The sequence below is a fragment of the Paramormyrops kingsleyae genome, chromosome 16 (genome assembly GCF_048594095.1).
Source record: "Paramormyrops kingsleyae isolate MSU_618 chromosome 16, PKINGS_0.4, whole genome shotgun sequence".
Lineage (NCBI taxonomy): Eukaryota > Metazoa > Chordata > Actinopteri > Osteoglossiformes > Mormyridae > Paramormyrops > Paramormyrops kingsleyae.
Window position 1 is genome coordinate 26,403,285 of NC_132812.1, and position 25,124 is coordinate 26,428,408.

The 25,124-nt window shown below is 46.6% G+C and overlaps 1 protein-coding gene across 1 annotated transcript in view; it reads right to left on the bottom strand.

The window, feature by feature from the left end:
* Window positions 1-6,385: 6,385 nt before the first annotated feature.
* ube2f (ubiquitin-conjugating enzyme E2F (putative)) overlaps window positions 6,386-25,124 on the bottom strand; it is a 42,017-nt gene continuing 23,278 nt past the window's right edge. Inside the window, exons 6-10 of the mRNA XM_023823862.2 lie at window positions 23,837-23,907; window positions 22,486-22,543; window positions 17,050-17,082; window positions 16,568-16,630; window positions 6,386-7,008 (exon numbers count right to left, since the gene is read on the bottom strand). Coding sequence (XP_023679630.1) covers window positions 6,958-7,008; window positions 16,568-16,630; window positions 17,050-17,082; window positions 22,486-22,543; window positions 23,837-23,907 — 276 coding nt within the window. The 3' untranslated portion in view covers window positions 6,386-6,957. The remainder of the gene's footprint in view (window positions 7,009-16,567; window positions 16,631-17,049; window positions 17,083-22,485; window positions 22,544-23,836; window positions 23,908-25,124) is intronic.

The window sequence follows — 25,124 nt, forward strand, 5'->3', positions numbered from 1 at the left end:
AAAATCTATTCAATCATACTGAAAATGTAAACGATACTGAGTGTGATGTTTTGTGACGGCAGTACACAGGCATCCAGTAAGAACCTCGTCCAACCAGGTATGAAATGCATCTAAATGCAAATGACATAAAAGAAGATGAATCTGCATACAGCAAAGAACACTCAACAGCAGTATTTCATTACAGATATCGTGTACTGAGATGCATGCCGTAAACAAACATCGTGATTAGACAAGAGTTTATGAATCATCCTTCATCGCCATTATGAAGATGAAAGTTGCTTTTGCTATGACAATTTTTTAAGCTATTAAATATCTATCCATCCATTCATCTATCTTCAGACTGCCTCTTCTGGCAGTAAACATTTGTCATGAAGACGCTGTAGGCTTTATGTTATGGTGGATACCATACTGTAGGACATCAGGACTATAGCACCAAACTGCTGTCTAAGCCCCATCCCAGAATAGGACTGATGTCCTGCGGAAAGAATATCAGTTGATCGACATCTTGGGCATGGTTAGGCTTCTGACTTTCAGACATGACCATGGGTTCAAACTAATTCCAAGCCAGATTTGTCTATTTAGTTCCAGGCAGTTAAAAAAATTCACAACGCCTCATAGACAAAGACACATGGTTAAATTATCTCTTTAAAACACAATGTTTGACTGATTCTGTTGGATTCATGTATATAAGAAGCAGCTAGTTTCCTTTTAGAGTAGCTAAATAAAACCATAAAAGAGGAATCCCCAGAAGTTAAACAACATTAAAACACATACATATCTGGCACATATACTTTAACATACTGTATAGGTTATCGTGTATAAGCATAAAAAAGCAAATAGGAACACATAATTTAATATGATGAACAATATACACAATATACACATAAATAATGAAAAATTTTAATCAATGTTAATTATTATAAACACATCAGTCCTCAAAGGGGAAACCAGTAATCTAACAATCTGATGCATAACTGGTGCACAACACCCTGACACGTGAACACTGCATCACGCAGAAGGGCTTGAATAACACTCCCGTCTGTCTGAACCGGACCAAACAAGGCTATAACAGAAGATGGCTCTATAACTATTCCATTCACCCATTTTCCAAATTCCTACCCCAGGCAGGGTCCGCTGAAGCTTATCCCAGGATGAATTTAGTATGATGAAATACACATAAATAATGAAAAATTTAAATCAACGTTAATCATTAAAGTATTTTCCTCATGTTGCTCTTTAGTTTAATATTATGCTAGACTGATGACGTTTCAGCCTGTTTGCACTAGACTAGACCTCCTGCCCTCTAAAGTACATAGATATTGTTCCTTGATTTTTCCACTACAGAGATAGTTAAGATCATTGTATTTTCCGCACTAACAAATGAGAAGATAAAAAAGCCCGAGGTGGACAGATGTCTTTCAATTGACTCGTGTCGAGGGAGACACCGATTTTTCATGAACAGCAACAGTATTGCCCGAACAGAATCGATTGCCTTCAGGAGTAATACTGCCAAGGCACCTACTACAAACGTGACCAGAAGTCAAGCAATCTCACAGTGCTGACATCCCCAGGAAGGTCTCTGTATGAATGCGGGGAATCCACTGCCAGCTGATGCCAACACGACTCACTTTCTGATGAATATCCAAGAACCAGATAATGACAGTGGGACTGGGTGCCAGTAATGGAGTGAATGCATTACAATTCCTGCTTGTCAGAGAATGATAGGCCTCGGTTCTGTGAATTCGTGTGAGATTCAGACGGACACTGAGGCGACACACTCACCCTTAACGACCAAGAGCCTCTCAGTTTGCCGAACAGCGTATTGCCGTTATGAAGTGGCACAATCTAAAATTAGCAACCTTTTTAAGTACCAAACCCACAGATTACTGTTTTAGAGTACGTACTTACTCCCATTAAAGGTTCTCTCATGGAAATTGGGCCCTTGAGAAATGAAACACTGGACCAGACTGCTGTAGACCAAGTCCCCCTATGTGCAGAGGCGTAACAGCCCAGTGACAGCAGGAATCAAACTCCCCAAGGAACAAAGTTGTGCAAAGTTCCTATTTTGCTCCAGCGAGTAACTAAAATACTGAACATTTAACAATCTGCTCCTCTGCTGTTCATAATAAAACACAGCTACACAGAGACCTGCACGGCAAAGCGATCGCAGAGAAGATGTCTGTTGCCATCACAGAAAACCCCAGTGAACCATTGAATAATTTGACTCGCTCTGAAAGTTTCTGCAGTTGCCTATTTGAGAAATGTATTAAGAAAGGGATCCTCCGTTCCTGCATCAGGGACTACTACTAATTTATCATGGTGGCAGAGATTAATCTGCCAGCGCAAACTCTTACTTGAGCTTCATGGACTGTCTGCACAGATGCATATGCCAGGCTCTCGTCTACCATCCAGTTTTGTTTGTGGTGAAAACAAAACTGGGAATCACCGAAACAGGAGGCACACCTGAGCAGATCACCTGCCAGACAGCACACATAGGTTTCAAAATAAGAAAACGACTGTGTCTAAGGTTAATAATAACCATGCATCGAAATAGCCCAGCATGTCAAGCTCAGAATTATTTTTACACTGGTCAGAGTGCAGCCTCCTGACTCATATGAATATGCAAGAACATGCGGGCAACAGCTTTATCTCTGAGATACACATGACATTCTGCGGTACGTAGCCGTTGTGCTTTTGGGTTTATCAGACGTTGTATGTGATTGTAAAACTGAGTGAGGGTGTGAAGGCCAGGTCAGAGTAACATATCTGATATAGAAGGCATAAAGTTCAAGACAGCAATTGAAAAAGAAAAAGAAGAAGTATATTTGCTTTCGGTGAAAAGAAAACGAATGCAGCTGCATGGGGGATTCCCTCGCCGTCCTCGGAATGCTGCTCGGCCTCTCGGCGTCGCCATCGGCGTCAGAAGATCCCTCCGGCTTTCCTGCTGAGCCACTCCCTCCCCGTAAGGCAGGATTCTTCGGTGGCAGCGATGAGAAGTGGCCCACACCGCATCCGGGGGGAAGCGCTCGGCAAGCAAAGCAGCTCATTAAACATCCCGGCTAACGCCACGTCCTCAGCAGAGGACCAGCATACTCTCAGGCAGACTGTAGTGACCGATACTTTATGTCTGTAATTTACTTAACTCTGCTAGCCAGGAATTCTATACCTAAAAATGTAATTTAAATTCCTGCACCTTCTAAAAGCTCATCCTGCCCTGTTCATCCTCACGAAATGAGGTCCTTACCTCGAACCTGCACACTTCCCCCTATCTCTGGCACTCTCGCCCCCCACATGGCCACTTCACCCCACATCCCCTGTGTTCCCTCCCCCCCGGAAGCTCAGGCCCCCCTCCCTTGCCCATATTCTGCCTGTCAGTCAACCCCCCCCCCCACCACAAGCAGATGCTAGGAAAACAAACACAGGCGTCAGTCCTGCTATCTGAGCAAACAGTGCGGAAGCCGCTTCCTCAACCGGCTGTCACTCAGTGCAGACTAGTTAGCACAGACATAACAACGGGAGTCAAAGCGGAGTCAGGGAACATCACTCACACATCGCTAAAGATGACTCCATAAAGCTTAAACAGCTAGGTAATGCTGCAGTTATACATTCATGTCACTGCATACCAGCTGTATTCATCCTCCATCCGTTGACAGCCATCGGGGTCGGGGGGGCCTGGAGGTTACAGGTACTGTGATCCATATAAAATAGTTAAAATCTGACACCAAAACCATCATGCATTTTGATAAATCCTTAACCCCCCCACCCCCAGAGCTGGGGGTTAAGGGCCCACCAACATGTGACTGCAGAGGACGAGGCCTGAACCTTTGACCTGCTGATCACACCAAGGTTTAACCCACTGAGCTGCTCACTGCCCCATTGAGAGGGAAAAAAAGAAATTATTTATGGAAATTAATCAACTCAACAGACACCAAACCCGCAGCATCCCACAGCCAGGTGGAATACTGTGCCCCTACCTTAAAGCCCCCCACCCCCACCCAGTTTACATAAGCTGGTTCCTCAGAACCTGAAAATACAGAATGGCTCCATGAGCCAGGAAAACCAGCCTAAAAACCCCTCTAATCAGGTACAGGAGCAGGCTTTGCTGAAACAGACACTCGGCAGATCAAGCAGCCGTGTCAAAAATCCCTCCGAAAAAAGGAGCGGTTTTATCGTCAGCTAGATCAAAGAATCTGAGGGAGTCGTTCATATTTGTAGGGAGGCAGGTATCCCAGCACTAGGCAAAGCTCGCCTGGGAAGATGAGGGGACTTCATTAAAGTGAAAGAACATGTCCCTTTGTGTCAAGGACAACCATGCGAAGTGAAGGTGGGATTCATGTGTTACGTCCAGGATGGGTGTAGCTGGCTTATTATAGGGGTGCAGGCAAGTGGGATGATTGCACAGAATGTAAATGAACCGAAAGACAGCAGAAGGTCACCCAGACTTTTCCACGAACGGTTTGTTCATATTGACGTCCACAATTATGACTCCATCAATCAGAGGTTCAATCAAGGCTCTCAAGTTTACGGACAACAAAAAAAAAAATCGGGTAAAACTCTACGTGTCTGACAGGATGGATGGATCCTTAGCGTGTCAGATCTGGAAGTTGGGCTCTGGGGTTAGGCCATGTGCTTGCAAAGTGACAGCTCGAATTGATGTGGAACCATCAATATGAAGGTCAGTCACACCTTTTCACCACAAGTTATATCAGGAAACAATTATTAGAGATTGGAGAGGCAAGGCTTCGCATTGCTTAGTGGTTTGATATACCATGTCCATCAGTTTATAATTAATCCCATTGGGAGTCAGAATTACTGTAAGTGATTTTAACTTATCTGTGACTGACAAAGCACAATGATCCCCATCCAATGTGGGTTTTGAAAACAAGTTTCACTAATTACCACAACTAACATGACCCATATTCATTGTAACTTCTTGTGCACTATAATGTTATTGCACCTTTTGCACTGTATTGTGTTGCCTGTTTGTACCTGTTGAATGTGACGCTCAGTGTTACTAGATGTTGCACCGGGGCCATAGGGAAACGTCGTCTCATCACACTTTGTACATATATAAAGCTGTTGATGACAATAAAGTAACCTTAACCATAACCATAGTTCTGTAAGGGCATGTGAATCATTGAATCCCATAATATTAACACCTTAATTTGTCACAGATTAGTACTACAATAAAACCACTCATTAAAATTCAATCATATAACAGCAGAGCAAAGAATGATAATCATCATATAAGGAGAACCTCCTGCAATATTGGTTAGTCAGGACAATATATTTATGTTACAGTTTAAGTACTAGCAACGATCGCCATGGGTGGTGGTCTTCACTGGAGTATATAATAGTTCGCTCTGAACGAAGAGGAGAATTTTCTCATTTCCTCCACTTACATTTGTGATTTTAGGAAACACGATTAGAGATTAAGGAATGCAGAATGCATGGGTCAGTCTAAAGCACGGCAGGTATGCCTCATATAATCACTTTATTCAGGAAAGGAAGCAGGCATTCATAGAAATCTATAAAATAAAATAACATCAGTGTTTCTTTTTTTTTATCCCTACTAAGTATGACTAACAGCTGCCAGTTCTTGGGGGGGGGGTTATGCCTGTGTACACCCACACAACGAGACTGTGAGGCTAATATATGAATGCAATAAGATTCCACAGGGTGAAGATGATGGATGGGATCTGTAACCATATTCATTAACTAACCTCTAAGTCGAATTGGTTCTAGTTAGCTACTATGCCGAATTTAGTAGTTTGACCTACTTAGATACAGAATAATGACTGATGCTCTTCATACAGAATTCAGATAACTCGATACCAAGAGTAATAAGGTATAGGTCATCCAATTCTTTCCAATACCTCTTTCTGTCTGGATTCCCGGAAATCTCACATTAAGACTGGCCTGAGGATGCATAGCCACTCAATGCCACAGCGCCTTTAAAAACACAACTCGCATAACTAATACAGTGAGACACCATAAAACACAGAGCTAATCTCAACCTGTGAATTCATCAGCATAATATGAAGTGTAAAAATGTATAATACGGCAGAGAGAGCGGAGTGACTGAGCAGGCCCAGCGCCCGGATGCCAGAGGCATGTTACAGATACGTCCTTCACCGGCGGGCAGGTCCCAGCTAGGGCCTCAGCGGGCAGCGATCCTCACGACGGACGACCATCACCTCCCACAGGCACATGGTGACCAGGGGGCCACGCCGAACTGCAGCATGAGGTACTCCTCCCAGAATTCGTCCCATAGCGAAAGAGGCTGGCTGCCAGGTAGCGCCCCCCGCAGGGCACACGAGGCCCTGACAGCACACCGCCCTTCTTGTCGGCGGGTCGCGTCGATGAAGGAAGGCAGACCCACTGCTTGGTATTATATTCCATCTTTAATATACTTAAAAAAATGAACACAATTCTGAGGGGAAAAAAAAACAACTGAGAAAGGACTGGAGGATTTAAATAAAGATAGGGGGCCTCGCCGGTCCTTCGGGGTTTAGGAAGGCAAAGTGAACTGTGTTGGGGTAGGGGGGGGGGGGGGTGTGACCAAAGCAAGGACGCTGCACCTTTAAACAACAGCTCATGGAGCCTGGCAGGCTGAGGACACGGCTGCCCAAGAGGTCAAAGGGCAAAGCGTGAATAGCATGCAGTGGCTCAGTCTGACACACTCGTGTTACACGCACGCGCACACCGTAACATACATACACACATTCATGTGCGTAAACACACGCACGCACATACACACAAGGGCCGGCTCCGTGCCCCTTGCCGCTGTGTCCACTCTGGAGTGATAAAGTACCCTCTTCCTCAGGTGCTGCACTTTACATTTTTAGTTAGTTTTTTCTTTTTTTCCGTTCCTTTATGAGCGAGTCTGGGTCTTCGGTAGACGTGCAGTGCCATGCAGTGGGAGGCGTCCACCTCGCAGTGGCACAGCTGTTGCAGTCATCTGGCGTAGCTCTTGATGAAATCCTGAACTTTTCTGCGGAAATCCTCCTGGATCAACACAGAGGGGCGTGAAAAGGGCTTTAGTGCGTCACGCATGCGCCAGCTGAGCGTTCGGCACTCCGCGCACACACACACCGCACGGCTCTGGGCAAGACGATTAACTTACTGCATCACTTGCGGTAAAACGGTCCTTCGAAATACTAATTAGAACTACAGTAATTAGCTTCATTACTTCACTTGCATATGGGATGGCAAACCCATTCCCAGGAAAGAGAAGGCTAGGAGAACTCTCCCCCAAACACGATCACCCAAAGGCTCGTGTCTGCAGCACATACATGCAAGGCCTGCGCAGATGCCCCGGGTCCCTCCATGTGACGCTGACCCCGAAATGGCGCTGTGGCCCGCTGCCCGGCCCCCTGGCTGCAGACTGGGGCGGCACGGGCCACTGGCATCGACAAAAAGGCTCGGACAGCGTGTGCATCGCTTACTGAGATTTCCAGGTGCACCCGTCCTGTGATTCACCCCCTCTGCTCCCCTCACCAGACTAACTGCGCGGTTTAGGATCGAGGATTCGCTGGCCTTTACACGGAGGTACGGCCAGTGAGCCACAGACCCACAGAACTCCAAAAAAATAAATCCAGAAAACGAAAACGGAACAAGAACACAAACCTGGGGCTTGACTTTGGAACACTAACCCTGATGAGACCACGTGGTACCTACACCACAGAGAGGAAGAACAAAACAAGGAGAGGACTGTCCGATTTCCACAGGCGCCTGCGATACGAGAGCGACGCGGCTGAGGTTAGGTGGGGGTGGGGGGGCTCGGAGACACTTGGGGTGCTGAAACAGGAACCGAGCGCCCTGGCGGGATAGCCTGCTTACATAAGCGTGAGAGCAACTGGGTTATCATTTTTAACAGCAGCACCTCTAAATAGAAATGGGGGGGGGGGGGGGTCCATGCTTGATGATCTAATAGAGCCACAACCTCCACGGGATCTAGAAATAACCACACACTCACCCTCAGCCCCCCTCACCCCCTGCACAAGGTCTCGGAAAACCCCATTAAAGTTGAGCGTGACTCATCCGCTCGCTTCATTAACCGAATGGATGTCCCCGACGCCTCGGGGAGTGAGGAGCGCGGGCCGGACGAGTGGGTGTGGAAGGCAGGCAGGGAGGTCACAGATCCCAGAGATCCCCCGGCTACCCCTGACCTTTCTGGGTAGCTATGTTTAAAGCCCCTCTCACGTTGCACATCACAGACTCTGGCTCGTTTTTACTTTGCCATGGAGCAGATGTCTGTTTTGATCTAATCCTCCACGAAACAGATATAATAGTTCGCTGATCGTTATTTTTAGTGCCTGGGCATTGCCGCTACTCTCGTACGAGGGCCCCTGTAAGATCCTTCCTGTCAGAGGTACCTTAAAATGACAAACAAACCCTAATACTCCTTTGAGCTCGGACCGAGCTGCGGTGCGTAAACGTCAACAGCGACCTGGAGAGTGGAAGGAAATCTGCAGAGTGACATCCCGGAATCTTCAGGCAGCTCTTGTGGTTTTTGGAGAGGGACAGACACACTGGCGAACAGACAGGCTGCCTCTCCTCTGGGGAAAGGTGGGGGGGGGGGGGGGGTTAATTAACGGAGTGAATCCCAGAGTCTCCCAGACAAGACTAACTGAGCCTGGGAGCAGCTCTGAATGGAAAGCTATTAAAAACACCACAGTCAAGGCTGTACGTGGGATGAGAAAAGCAATTTAGGAGATCATTAGAGCCTCGGATTATCTGCACGTACCCTAAAGAGAATTCCACCCAAACAGCAAATAAATATTAACCAGGGAGGGCAGATTAGCTAGATCACCTTGAGGGTAATAAGGGCACATCAATAAGCTGGAGAAACAGCTTAATGAGAAGCGACAGGTATTGTGTTTGTGCACTTAACAGGATCACCTATAGTCATCTGTATAGCCAAGCAGATATTTTAATTAGCCACTTTAGGAGAAAATGACAGTGGTCTGAGATTTCATTATTAGCGTTTCTCCATCCGGTCCTTGGGGTCCCACAGCCAGTCCACGTTTTTGGAGGAAAAATATGGACTTTCTGTGGGTCCCAGAGGAGCAGACTGGGAAACACTGTCATTATTATGACAGAGATGTGCAGAGAAGACCAGGCTAGGCAGAGCTACAGGCACACCTGCAGGGTTTATGAGGTGAAGCTGGGGCAGGAGCAGGGGGGGGGGGGGCGTCAGCCTCGGATGGATGGAGCTACACCTCCCTACATACTGCTGATGTGGCAAGGATGTTCTGGAGAGGCGCCCAGAAGCACAGCCACCACAAGCTCTCGATTTAAACACTCCTACAGGATTACCATCTGTTTCCTTACATGCCGTCCAAGAGGTTTAGGGGGATTCTGAGAAGTGGCTTACTGGAAAAGCTGAGAGTGGTAACAGAGGTCAGCATGCGGCTGACAGGTGTGGTGGCCTGAGCTTTGGACAAAGTCGATCACTGAATGTCACCATGCTGCTGTGTTCGGTGAACTTCGTGACATTCCTGTGACTTGCTCCCCCTCACGTCCATCTCCTAACCCTCTACCTCCGGGGCGGCATATGGACGGGGAATGTGGGCCACCTGTTAGGGGACACCTGTGTCTATCAGCACTGCGACTTGCACACTGGGGACGAATAGCCGTGAAACACAGAAGCGTCTCGATGGCACCTTTTTAATGGCCTCATATGGGCCTCCGTGACAGCAACAGCCGCCTGCCGGCTTAATTGCTCTAAACTCCCAGGCAACACCTGGACAGCGACCTTCGAGCGACTCTGTCTCCACAGCGATGAAAACCGGACGGCTTTGCTTAACACAGCCCCAGACTTGCTCGTTGCTTTTGTAGTGATTTCAATAAACCAATTCACACGAGAGCTTCATAGAGCTTTCCATCAGAAAGGGAGACATCAAACAGGGGCACTCACAATGCCCCAATTGGCTTCAATCCAGCTTTCATTTCGAGTGAAATAGTATCAATATGTTTGATATACAATAGAGAACCACACCCCCACCCACCCAGCCAATGGTCTCCGGAAGAACAAATGTTACATTATGGTTTAATATGGTGTGCCACTCTACCTTGTTAATAACGTGCACTGATAGAGAGCAAGGCATAAAGTTCTCCATCATCAGGGTTTTTCCAGTGTCTCATTAACATTATAAGCCACATTCTTTTAAGCAGTTTTAAATGTTTTCACCAACATTACCTCTGTGATTAAGAAACTCACTGCTGATGCTCACACAATTTCTGGGGGCAAACCAAGATCGTCGGGTAATGCCCGGCCAAGGTGTGAAAACCACAGGCTGTGTTCAGAATACCCACCCACCCACCCACCCTACAGGGTGCATTACATAGAACACTCACTAGGGCATAAGGGCAAACAGTGGCTGATACATTTCACACACTAGGGGGATGTTACGCTGCTGCATAATTAAGTGCTAGATATCTGTAATCATCTCTGTCGCATAAACAAACTCCAGAACATGGACACAGGCAGGGATGCCAGGATCTCCCTCTCACTGACCACCTCCTCCAGGGGAATAACAAGGTGTTCTCAGGACAACAGATAGATAGATAGATATAATCTCTCCAGCGTGTCCTGGGTCTGCCCCAGGGCCTCATCCCGGTTGGACATGCCCAAACACCTCCCCAGGGAGTCACCCAGGAGGCATCCTAGATAGATGCCCAAACCACCTCAACTGGCTCCTTTTGATGCGGAGGAGTGGCAGCTCTACTTTGAGCCCCTCCTGAATGTCCGAGTTCCTCACCATCTCTAAGGCTGAGCCCAGACAACCATGTGGAGGAAACTAATTTTTGCCTCTTTTATCCACAATCGCATTCTTTCGGTCACTACCCAAAGCTCATGACCATAAGTGAGGGTAGGAATGTAGATAGACTGGTAAATCGAAAACTTTGCCTTCCAGCTCAATTCCCTCTTCACCACAACAGAACAATGCAGCGTCTGCATTACTGCTGATGCTGCAAAGATCCATCTGTCGATGTCCTGCTCTTCCTCCCTCACTCATGAACAAGACCCTGAGGCACTTAAACTCCTCCGCTTCAGGCAGTAACTCACCCCCCACCGGTAGAGGGCAATCCCTTCTGCAAAAACGAAGATGCTATCCTGAGGCCACCAGACCGGATTACCTCTGCTCCTTGGTTTCCTAGAGATTCTGTCCATAAAAGTCATGAACACAATCTGTGACAAAGGGCAGCCCTGGCGGAATCAAACACCCACCGGGAAGTAGTCTGACATACTTCTGGCAATGCGAAACAAACTCTTGCTCTGTTTGTACAAGGACCTGGTGGCCTGCAACAACGGACCCTTTACTCCATACTCCTGAAGCACAGTCGTATGCCTTTTCCAGATCCACAAAACATATGTAGACTGGTTGGGCAAACTCCCATGAACCCTCCAGTATCCGCGACAGGACGGAATCCGCATTGATCCTCCTGGACCAGAGGTTCGGCCAACGGACGGACCCTCCGCTCCAGTACCCCGGCAGAGTCCTTTTTATATAAAATACAAACCATCTAAATTATGCCACTTTATGTACGAAGTTACTGCAGTATGCACTGGGACAAAATTAACGGCACTTAAGAGTTTTCAAGTTACTGCAAGACACACGAGAATCCACTGCCACAAAAACAGCTAACGTGAGTAAGGCTGGTTGCCAAGACAAAGATCCATAGCATACATAAGCCAAGACTTAATATTAAAGATATAGTATGCACTTACACTAACAAATATTATGTATTAATAATCTTTATATATTATACATTTTTATGTGATCCATAACATTTTCAGTACTGTTTTTTCGGCTTGTCATCAATGAGTTTCTGGTATGTTTTGGCAAACTCCAAAATATTCCCGTTTAACCATTCATGGTCAACTCATGAATAACCAAAACCGCTAATGTCAAATGCATGAATGTAAAATGGTGATTGTATAGTGGATTATATAGTGGCTGAGTAAACATTTCCCACACAGCCACAAGTACTAATGTGAGCAGTGAAGCCAAACCCACAGGCCAGGTGGATCTCACAGATTCTTTCAACCGCAGGTGAACATGTCCCTGACAGAGGTGGTGAGAGGCCTTTTAAGTGATTGCACATGCCACATGATTTTGGTTCGCATTAAAAAGCACAGTTGTGCCGACATGGAGAACATGCTGGTGCACGGCTCCCATGAGCCGACACTGAAATACAGCAGTCACTGAATGGCCTCAGCAGCTCCGACACTGAAAGACCTGAGGAGCTCAGACACTGAAAGGCCTCAGGAGCTCAGACACTGAAAGGCCTCAGGAGCTCAGACACTTGCAACATTTCCAAATTAATAATACAGCTACAGCTCTAGTGTATTTCCATGTCAACTGATGCCAGATCGTGCAACTTCATTGTCCCTCTGTTGCACTTTTGAGGGACACACAATTCTACTTCACTCCCTGTGAAGCCACTTCTGTCAAGGAGGTAACTAAGACTACTAATTGCTGCCTCCTGTAGACCAGATAGGGAAGTACGGGATGAACCATTATTTTATCTAATGTTAACAACACGTAATACACAGAATGGTCAAACCTAACGCTAAATGCTATTAAAATAGTGAAAGTCTTTGTGCCTCAGATATGAAAAGATATTCTATGTAATAACTCAACAGGGTTAAACAATGAAGAATAAAGAATGAAGACAGCAAGATTCATTATGCACAGGTACCAAAGAAGACAGTTCTCACAGTCAACAATGCCATCCAGTGGGGGCAGGACAAAGGGCAGCTTCCTCAACACTGCACTGGCAAATACTAAACCAGGGTTCTTCAAATCTGGACCTCGATTCCAAATCCAGTCCTTGTTTTCAGTTCTCCCAGGTAGTTAGTTTAATAAGTACTGATTCTGATTGGTCAGAGGCTTCACACCTGACTGACAGGTAAAGGAAGGCTGGAAAACCAGCAGTGCTCGGACCTCGAGGACCGTGAGTTGAATAACCCTGCACTAAACTGAAGGACTAGGCTTAGGGTTAGCATTAGCTTAAGCATCCTCAAATCAGACACTTAAAACCATGTTGGCCCAAAGTCCCAAGTGCATAATGAACAGCCATACAAGACTGATCTGGGAGTCATTAAATAGCCAAGTGCTCCTGTCATTTGTGTTTTTGCCCACTTTATTAGTCTAAAAATTCATCAGAATGAAAACAATTTTGCAATGTTTATTTGTAAAATATTAAGGAGCTGTTTGGTCAGTTAAAAGCTTTTCATTTCTGTCATTCATCAGTCTAGACCTTCAAAGCATGTCTGGTATGCATGACTGGTACCAGCATGGGAACAGAAGCCCCTAAAACTGCTGGTGGTGTGTCTGGATTAATAAAAATCGATGTTTCCCAAACTGACAAATACTGCTGTTTTACAGTCAGCCGTATCCAAATAATGTGATAATGACTGCAGTGTGATTTCAGCAAACATGCTGATTGATTAAGAAAACAGCAAGTTAATTTAACACTAGTTTCAGATCAAAGGCACATGGAATACGATGACACTGGGTGATGACATCGAGGTACAGGAACAGGATTCAGAGCCCAGAGCCCCTCACTGCTCTTGCACAAACACATATGGAAGCCATCTGTCTTCCATGTTCCATGAGTTGAACCTCATCTAAACGTGCCCGGATTCCTCTCACACCGTCGGCATCCGCGCTCTGATGCACTTCCGCTAATCCATAACCAGTAACCGTTTCGGGGAGCTGGGGAGGGACACAGGACTACAGGAGCTCAGAGGGGGTCCCTCTGCAAGAAGCTGAATGCAATATGACCTTGGCCCCGTGCAATCAAGCAAACCACAGCTGCAATAAACCAAAATGTTATGACCAGTTACAGCAGCACACTGCCCAATCAAATACTCTACAAATCAGCCTTAACCTGAAGGGAGCCAGGCTTCAGGAATCTACCAGAATTTTCCGTCAAAGGCGTCTTTAGGTGAGGTTGACGAGCAGTTTCTCCATGACGTCTTTACTGGGTGCAGAGGCAGATGTCTGAGCTTAATGGGACAGATATAATGGCCTGGTGATTAATGTGCTCCGGTCACGTATAGGTAAAATCTGAGAGCCAACAGACAGCAGTTACAGAGGGACAGGCAGGGGGGAATAATGTGCCTATTCCCTGCCTTTTACTCCTCATTGCCGTGGAATCTTATTTTATCATGTATATTTTTAGGTCACTCAAGCAAACTGTGTAATTTTATCATTGTACCACAAGTGCTTGCACGCTTTGTCTTGACAGCGTTGAAGTTAATAAGAATTTCCTCGTTATGTCGAGGCTGACATGTTCAAGAAAAGGAGAGCTGTTACTCTAATTAAGCTTCAAAGTCACTGTGATGACTAACCACCGCGAGGCGGGATGTGCAAAGCAGGTGGAGCGAAGGACGGAGGAATTAAAGGCCCGACTGGAATAACAACGGCTGCACGGAAGCGGATGTGTTCCCGGAGCTTCGAGGTGACCTTCTGCGGACGGTCCAAAGGGTAGGATAACGCCCCTGAACCGCTTCTCCCAATGAGCCAAAACCCCCCCACGTGATGCCTGTTCCAGTAAACAGCAATCCGCGGGACATCAACTGAACACGCGCGACGAGACGAAGCAAAACCACAGGCATGTAGGGGGGAAAACAAACGGTCTGCAGAGTCAAGCAGCCGATCGGGATCACATACAGGCCACTGTGACGTGCGGGTCGGCAGAGCGACCGACAACTGAGACCCCCTTCGCATGGTATTACACGACGATAGCCTGCAGATATAGACCTGCCCTCTTCAACCCAACAAGGAGCAAGAGAAGGTTGAAAGACCTCCTCCAAGCCTGTGCTACAGGCAAAAAGCTGAGCCAGTCATCAGGAGTAGGAGAAAGGAGTTGGGTAGGTTTAATACCCCACTGGGGTTGTTCCTGCCAGCCAGCCTTTGATTCTCAATGATTTTTCTATTCTACAAACTCGGAGTTCCACACCCAGGTCCTGGCAGCAACTCAAGTTCCCACGGATTCAGCAAACAAATCAATCAAGGCCTTGCAGCGAATTATTCTTAAAATGATAACAAAAAAGGCAGAAAATTACAAGGCCGTGCCTTCAAGAGTGCTGAATTACTACTGGAAATCAGGGTGTGGTGGCTGACCCTGTGAAATCTAGCATCACTTCTGGCCAGTGTGGCAGCTAGTGGAGCATGACCCTAACCCCCCCTCCCCCCAAGCAGGGCAAAATGTGTTGGAGCAATCCTGTTTGATTGCTCTGACTCATACTGGGCCCTGGAGGGGGGTGGTTGAAGCGGCGATGGAAACGACAGCTGCCCGTGCAGACAGGCTGAGGGAGGAAGAACAATAGGACACCACCGGATATAAGAACCCTGAGAAGGTCAGCACGGACAATGTTTGAGTGTGAAATTGAGGAGAGCGTTGGGATCGGCCTGGTTATATAGGGCCATCAGGTTTATGTTTTGCTGATGAAAGGCAAAAATTTCCACACGACTAATGTTTCAGTATGTGCTGGAGACATCCGCCTGCACGTCCGGGTTCAGGTCCTCGACCCTGAAAATGATGAAGGCTTGATCTGTCATAGTGCTCATTCCGAGAAGAGGCCAACTTAATTAGAAGCAGCGAAAATACCACGGAGTAAAATCACATAAGGCCCCCGTGACAACCTACTCCAGCCTACAAAAGGCAGGAAATCCAGCACATCAAAGACTGACATTTTGTCACTGTTTACAGGCTCACAGAAGATGCCATTGGAAGGGACATGTAATCTTCAGCTTCCTGACTCAGCTTCAGTCTCCATACGCAATGTTAGAAGAGCATTTTCATATTCGTGGTCTGAAAAAGTAGGTGTTGAGAAGCTCAGCTTCATAACCCCCAGACCATGCATGTCCGTACGCTGAAAGCATCCAGAGACGGCACCAGACCTAAAGGTCCGAGAAGATCCTGAGGTTATTAAAATCCACTCGGTGATTTAAATGTCTCAGTACTGAAGGCTTTTATGATCTGGGTTCTTGGTGCCTGTCAGAGGGGAAAGCTTAATGTGACAAGCAGAGCTTGGCGGACTCTCGCGAGCGCTGGAGCCGACCGTGATCACGGAGGGCTGCTCCCCCACGTCATATCTAGTCTAACCAAGATGATATAGCTGGGAATTTTCCATACTTTCATCGATCTGGTAAGGAAAGACTGACGATTTGAGCTCAGCATGCAGCCCAACCAGGCTTGTGAAGCAAATATCACTGATGAGAGGAAACATAATATGGTGGGGAAGCTACAAGCTTCTGACACCCGATCTCTGCGATGGCTGCTAATAAATCTGGACAGTCGTAGTAACACAATTAGACTTAGGACATAGGAAAGAGTAAAAATAGAGCCCAAACCCCCCGCAGCTCCTGTTTGACCCCGTTTTTCTCCCCACACTGACAGACTGTAGGCGGCCGACCGCCGTCACGCGCCGCAGGGTCACAGGACGTGTCACGGGACAGCAGGTGCCGACTGAGGACCAGCACAGCTGTCAGGACGAGGGACACAGAGGTCACATGGCAGGCCCCCTTCCCCCACCGTGCGTTACCTTATCGCGCAGGTGGTGCTCTGCCGCATCAATGTTCAGTGGGTCGTCGAAATTCAGCAGGTCCTGTGGGGATTGCAATTTGGGGGGGGGGGGGTTAGGAGGGTCAGGAATAACAGGGCTAATACCCACACCACCACCCCCCCATCCGTCTGGGCATGCCAATCCCACAGAGCAGCCAGGTGGCCGCAGACCACCAGCATGCTTGCCTCTTACAGCTCCTGCCGTCTTTAACATTAACATGTAGAAGTGACTCTGCAATGTCGTAGTTTAATCCTAGGTTAGGCATGTTCGATATAAGAGGGAAGCCTTCGGGGGCTCGGTGCAACGTGAACAACACACACTGGGGAGAAGCTGGAATGAGCGAGAGCCCATATGAGCGCTTCGTCCATATGCCGTGTAGTTGGCATGCCCAGGAACATATGTTTCAGCCTCTCCAGTGAAAACAAAGCAAGCATCTATACTGCAGGGTGAGTGTTACTTACAGTAAATAAGGAATTCAATCCCCAGACCACGTCCTGCAAGAAACCAGAAACAAATAATGACTCAGACACATAAGTGACTAGTAAAACTGTTTTATATTTTTTTTCTCTGATAATCAGATGTTGACACATGCTAGAGTCACTTAAGGGATTTTCCTGTTAGTTTTAACCAAAGTAGTGTGGCAATGTCAGTAATTTCTTCCTGTACTCACACAGACTCTGTAACAAACCATGAGTCTCAAGTCCTTTCTTGCCCAAAATAATGGCTAAAATTGATACAGACGATCCAGCGTTCCCTGCTCTCCTTAAAGTGCAGCAAAGAGCAAAGGATTCCCTTGACTGTCTGGTCAAGTCTAGAGCAGTACAACAGCATTAACATAGTAATAACAAGACCACCTGGTCACGTAACACCAGAACATGCATGCAATAAAACACGATTAACCTCAATAAAGAGCATCTCAGCCTAAGGAAACCTTCAGGGAAGAAGCAACAGCAAAATGCATGCAATGTTTAAAATCGAATCAAAACAATTACAGAGGTAGCTAAACCTCTTTATAAAATATGAATGCACAGCCAGGGGTTAGACACACCTCAACTAAACACAAATAATCTAATAAGAATAACAATGTTCACTTTGCTCGTGGTTCTTTCCTGAATTGGGGTTACCAGGTTCTGTAATCTACAGCAGACTAACATCAGATGTACAGCACTGAACCCTGAACTTAACCACAACTGCTTGACTGTATAAATGGACTAAAGCTGTTTTGCAGAAGAAAAAGAAAAAAGAAAATAGCTTAAGCACCAGGAGACGATTCAAACAAGAACACAAGCCCAGGTGAACGATTTAATCCAAGAAGTAATAAATCCTGGTACAGGAATCAGGAATACATATATTATATATACACATACTGAATACACACACATATATTATATAAAAATATTGTATATTTTGAGGAGTAATCAAGTACCTCAGCAAGACCTTAAAACGCTTCACTGGAAAGGAGTGAAAAGGCATGACGCATTTCTCTCATCGTCTGCATTCCCTACATTATTCCAAAATACTGAGGAAGAACAAGCAGGGGTGTTAGTAAGTGTACAGAGGGAAGGAACCTCCACTAAATTACTCTGCTCTGAACATGCTGCTAAACAATAGCTAACTTCCTGTAAACAGATGATGACATTTCATGAACTAGCCAATAACTTCAAAAGTGAGACATAGCTGGTTTCTGCATCCATAGTTCCAATAGCTCACAGCATTTCATAAGAAAAACCAGGTTAAACCAAAGGAAAACCATATTAAGCCTAACGACACCAGATTAATACTGAGCTAAACTTAAATCATCCATTTGCTGATATTCATGCATGGACAGGGTCCGGTCACTGGCTTTTTAAGCTCAGTTAATTAAAAAGTTACACATCTCACATTCATGGCATCTTAAGTCACAAATGTTTTCTTTGCAAACTCTGATGCGCCGAAGATAAGAGTTTCCCCTGTTTTTTGGCTGATAGGACCTTCATCTAGATCAACCCCAGCCCCCAAGACACATTTACCAGGGTAGGAAAACATTCTGATCAACAACATTGCAGAAGTTTAGTTAGTAAAGTGACTCAAGTAATCATTAAGCTTGAAAATACAGCATAGAATTCCTTCATTTAACAATAGCTCTAATTTGGCTTCACATTTGCACCAACAACAGGTACATCAGACAGCTACAGACAGCTGCAACTCAGTGTGACCACACATCACCAGCCTAAAAGCATCTCTGATACAAAGCTACAATCGTTTTTCCCGGTGGGGGTCTTGAGCTGAAAACGAGGCGATGATTTCCATGGCAGAAGGAGCTCCACTTTCCAAGGCTGTCAGGGACTGATTCTTCACTGAAGATCTGTCCAACCCATAAAACGGCACATAACTGACTGGATTTACAGAGTAAGGCAAATTGAATTTTAAGAGGATTTAACAAACCCGACACACTGACTGCTGTTCAGCCAAGACAGATTTCAGAAGGACCTTATAGCAAGAAGTCATGAGAAGCAGCTTAGCTCCTTCACTAGACCCTGCAGTTATCTGCAGACGTTCTACTCGAGCCACTGGTGTGTGTGAAAGGCCACCGAGCGGTGCTTTGAAAGCCTGTCGGTGGCCATACGGGACACATCCGGGTCCTTCCCCTTTTCGACGTTCTCTCCTGGTTCACAGAGCCTCTGAGGAGTAACTCGGCTCTGAATGAAAAGGTCATTTTTCAAACCCGAACTCCAGCAGAAACTGTTTACATAAAGACTAAATCTGGCTGGATGCGATGACAGAGTGTCCTGCTGAAGTTTTCAACAAGAAACATTCAGCTAATTTATATCAAATGAGCTGTATTCAAAGGCTTGTCTCAGATTGGGACACACAACTAAAGAGCTCATTTTAGTCCTAAAAATATGTCAGGTCTTACTCTGCCATTTTCTCCTTCATGTCTTTGTTGACATTGCTCTGCTGAGAGACGTTACGTTACGTGACCCGATGCCACATCGGCCTTGAGCGGTCGGTCTAGCGCTGGCTGCTCAGACCTTAGTGGCAGGTCCTGTTAGACAGCAGCTCTAGCGCCTGTCAGTCCCGCTGTAACGGTTTACAGAACGATCTTAATTTGGCGCAGTCCCCCTGATCTTTCGCAGATCCACTCAGGATAATCAGAATTTTTAAACAGTTGAAACCTTGATTGCGGTTTCCAAACGAGAAAGGCATCTTTGAAGTCAGGAGCAGAGTGATGTGGTATTATATATAAATATCAACATTTATTATAAGCCACAAGAATATGCTCATTATGTTGAGTACGTCATGCGCAACAAACAATGGAAATAAGAATGAAAGAGAAGGGAAGTTTCTTAAGATATGCACAACCTATGAAGAGTGAGTGAGAGACCTGGACTCCCTACCTGACGTGCTTGAAGAGTGCTAACCTCAAAACATCGTCATTGTGTCCAGTTAGCAGGTATACGGAGCAGTTTGAGGTCTGACCCGTTCACAGCACAGCCGCCACGTGGAATCGGACAGGGAGACCAGCACAGGACAGAGAGAGCATGGGAAGGAGCTCAACACAACAAACGCTGACCCAAGGAGAGCTCACAGAAGGCCAGGGAGACCCTTCCGGGCAAAGGGAAAAGCCAGTGGCATGGAGAGGAGCTGGCAGAGAGGCGAGGTTCTGGGACGTGGGATCCCGTCGCAGGCAGCAAAGGGCACAGGGCTGGGCTACCCCCCGCGTGGGAGGCCAATCCGTCGCAGGGCACAAGCTTAACTAGCATGATAGAAATGCACACAGCCTTCGACCTGTATGAGTCACGTAACCCAGGGGAGCAGACAACACCGCAGTTTTCTTTATCTCGACCCAAAAATGCCTCCTCATTCAAGACGTTCAAAAACACTCAGGCACCCACTGCTACGACAACGCAGAGACCTGGCCGCATACAGGCAGACGTAATTAAACTTAAATGTATATATTCTGAACTTCAGAGTGAGCTTTCCGCCTTGTCTTTAGCAGCACATTCACACTTTTTTTTACACATTTTACTGCAGATAAAGGAAATACCAAAGCAAAAGGCCAAGAAGATGAATTATATTTCATAAGCAGGCTGTACCAACCACTCATCTCCATTAGTATATCTGCATATAAACAAACACCATACAAGAGCTTTCGGGACGACTGCCAGCAGCTGGCTGGAAACTCGTTTATTCCAGGACGTGCCTGGGGCTCCTGAGAGATCCACGCCATCATGTTTACCACATCCAAGGAGACAAACCAGCCCCGCCCATCCCCACTTCTAGATATCATGATTAATCAAAACGCTGGCGGAAGGCACATAGCATAGCCGTACGACAGCTGCAAGGCCTGGGCCATAGAGCCATTTGTCTCTGCTAACAGAAGTCATACAGAACGGAAACCCCGGGGCTCTTCCCCACGTCCCTGCAGCCCGAATCCTGCACGACCAGCGGGGAGAGAGCTCACTGCCGGGGCCTGGGGACACAGAGTCGTCAGGGTAATGGGAAGGCTGTCGGCAATAGGCCAACGAGCAATGAAACAATTGCATTTTGGGAAATACGGCGATTATAGTCCCTGGGCTCGGTAACATAGACCCCAATAACAAGCATTTCTTTGGTGTGCCGATGAGAGAGGCAGTTTAGGGAGAAAGGTTCAGCCGGGGGCCTGCAAAACAGGTCTGAATGTACTGATGAATCACCCTGCTTTTGGGGTTGGTTTTCCCCAGTTACCGAAAAAGAAATAAACAATGACATAGCTGCATTTAAATGGAATTAAATTCCAAACTCGCACCTTAATTATGCGTGAGCCATTGCTATTTGCAGTGCACAGCACATGCACTCAGTGTCTTGTAATTTCACAAAGCTGCAGCAGACCAGCAGCTCTGCAAAGACACACGCAGGGACATGGCGTCCGGGGGGGGGGCGGGAGCTCTATTCACATTACTGACCTGCCACCCCCAAAGAACAGCCGAAATGGGCACTGCCTGGGTATCACCTGGGCAAAGCGGTGATAAAAGGGACCCTCTATAGTGCTTCCCCCTTGATTTTGGCATCAGTCCTCTCTTCAGTCTGATGGGGAGTCATTTTTAGAGGGTGCATTAAAAAGCCAACCTGACACAGTGTTCTGAGCGGGCGGAATACTGGAGACCCGGGGGGGGGGGGGGGGGGCGGCAGAATGGCCCCATGTAAGCCGGTATGCAGTGGCTAAGCTGGCTCAGACTGCAGGGGGGTCCTAAGTACTGCCACCTGGTGGAGGTCGAGGCGCCCTGTGCCAGACCGTTTAATGCGATTCCGACTAAAAGCAGCAAGTAATGGTGCCACAAGGAGGTGTGGGAGACACGTTCGGGGGAAGGTTCACGACATCGGCCAAGGAGCCTTAGGCGTCCACAAGTAAAGGAGCCTATCAGACAAGACGCAGCATGATTAAGAGGTGCTGGAATTTTATATTGGACTCACTACCAGAAAGTTCTAAATGGAGGCTGATTTCACATGGGGGACTGCTTATTTACAGAGTGCTCACGGTGTCGATGGAGGCAGAGCATTTACAAACCGCTGATTCTGCCGCCCAAAAGTAAATATCTAATCAGCAGTCCACAGCCACCTGGTGCATGCCTCTACATTACCTGCCATGTCATCCTCCGTGCGCCACCAGCAGGCTGGGAGGACATACTACACCCACAGACTTTCCGAACCAAGCTATGCTAATACCCCGGCACCCCAACAAGCAGGAAGCAGCAGGAATTAGCACTATTACGCAGACGGCATATGACTGTAGCACCGCCAGACACTTCACGCAATACACTTCTGGTCCTTGCGCCACATGGCTGAGACAGTCACAGCACAGGCAGCTAACCGCTCCTTAACCAAACAGATTCCGACACCACTGGGGCGTTATTCTGATACCAGGACAGAGGACTCACCTTCAGAGTTCGGGTCGGGGCCCAACCCGTGCCGTCGATTGAATGCTCCCTCAGTAAGCTGTAAGCCAGGAAGAGAGAGTAGAAAAAAACCTCATTAACTCAGGCGATTGCTCATCTATGGTAAGTCGCTGTTAGGAGGCTGTCGGGAGTCCGTCAGAAAGGCACCAAGGGAGTCCATGACGGACACGGACCCCAAACAGAGGCTGGTTCCCAGTGCTGTCTGTCAGGGACCAGGACTGCGTCTATACCGACAGAAGTTCACTCCACTTACAACCTCCTATTTGGTTATTTACTCTGTAAACACATTGCTAACTGGGGTGAATTTCAATGTATATCGGCACTTGGCATTTATAGGGCATTTATAAGGTGTGAATTTACTGATTTCATGAGGTATGCAGCGTAGTCCATGCATACACTGTTACCTAGGACACAAATGGGATAAAAGGGGGCAGTCTCTGAGTGAGGTTCCACACTGTGTACAACCAAGCCACACTATACTCTCAAAGCCCCAGAAACGCCATGTTGGCTAGGAGCCTTAGTCATCAGAGCCTTATAGAGTGCAAAGTGTGTGTATTCAGTAAGTAAAACCAGTTCCATCTGGATACAAATGGATACATTACAGACAATGGATTCAAAGCATTCATCAACCTCAGAGATTTTACACAATATATCCATAATGCACCAATTAAACTCACCATTAAAATACAGATCACATAAAAATCAGCTGGCTAACTTCCTATAAAAGCGTCCTATAAAAGACAAAAACTTCCAGAAGTGATGACCTTTTCATAACTGACAGATTGATATATTTTTTTGCAATATATAATTATGCACAACTCTCCGTACGGCATGAATCAAGGTCTCTTAATCACTTTAAAAACTGTGGGTTCAAGGCAATTCAGTCCAATCTGCTTTTATTCATCTTCACATTGATAACGGACAGCTAGAGAAATGGATGTCAGTAGTATCTGTAGCGGGGGACTCGAGAGAGGACTCAACCCCCCCCTCGACCCCCTCCGGCTGCTCTAACCAAACCATCTGCACCTACATACCCTCTTTTACACTTTTTTTCAGTACCCTCAGGAAAGGCTGCTGTAAACCCTTTACAAGCTTGTGTGAAAAGCGCCACGAAAGACGATTAACTGTATGATACTAGCAGCTCTAATCATATCAGACATAAGGTAAAATCAGGCACTAAAAATAAGTAGTTGTAGTACCATCCCAAGATTCAGAAGTAGACTCCTGCACCTACACCAAGCCTACCAGCAGATCGTCACACAGAGTTGGCACAACCAAGGCAACAGAAGTGCAGACACCAAATCAAACCCTCAGACACCCCCCCGACATTTACCTCAGGCAGATTTCGCCGGTCTCTGTGATGTTGGGGTGCCATATCCTGGTGAGGCATTTAACTTTGGGGGGCTGCAAAACAAAACATGAAGAGACGTCGTCAATCAGGAGAAGAACCCGGAATGGCGGGAAATGACCTCGTGATGGTGTGGTGGATCCCCAGACCATGAGCACCAAAACAATGAAATCGTCCAGAGTCCATCAGAAAAGCAAACCACCACCAGGCCAGCAGACCTCTTACTTTGGCTTGTAGTAAGTGTTTCTTGCACATAGATAGAGTGGCTGCGGAAAGCAGGAAATGGAAATCACGCTGAAAGTCCTCCACACTAACATATTTTCCAACCAAGACAATATCGATAAAGTAGGACAGGTTGGTACCTGATTTCATCCCTCCCCCTTCATTCAGAATCACTCTCTGCGAGTGCAAGCACTAAAGAGAGCACCCAACAACACACTTCATGAGAACCAAACTATACAGGGCTCTCCTGCTTTCAGATGACCTTCAACCACCTCGCGTCTTTCCTCTGGGAGATGTTATTTTGGAGAGTAACAGTGTTTAAGGCAGCCAGCTGGCTAGAAGCGATATTTTAAACTGTTAATGAAAGAATGTGAAACATTCAACCATAGTCTACAATGTCATTAACGGAGCACCATCTGGCCGGGGGGGGTACGAGTCAGACCAGAGCCGACCCAGAGACAGGCACCTCCCACACTAACTCTCCCTCAGTGGCAACACAGGGCCTAAACTCTCTTTTTCACATGACAGGCAGGACCCAGGTTACAAACAAGATCCATTCCCAAAGTCTGTCTTTAATTTGTAGGCGAGGTGGTAAAGTAATAATACAGTACATAATAATAATAGTAATAATACAGTAATAATAAAAGTAACTATAAACAGTATGGTACCTCGAGCCGATGAAGCCGCACAATGTTTTCACAGGTGTCGTAAAGTAGCGTGTGCGTTCGTTATTAAGAATAACTGTATTTAACCCGAATTTAATATAACAGGATTTATGGCAGTCTGTTCGTACGAGCTGTCCAGAAGAACCTGGAGATTACCTGCACTCATGCCCAACTATTAACTGTTATGCAGACCAAGTAATGGAACGGACCAGAGAGACTGATTGGTATTTTATATACTTAGTCAGCTGTCACCTCCGGTTCTTTGACCCTTCTGACCATAACAAATTCACAAATAAGGTCTCAGCTTCCTGACTGACACACGCAGCCCCCTGGTTAGCAGCCCAACATCATAATGACCATGTGCTTCATGTACTAGCACAGAAAGA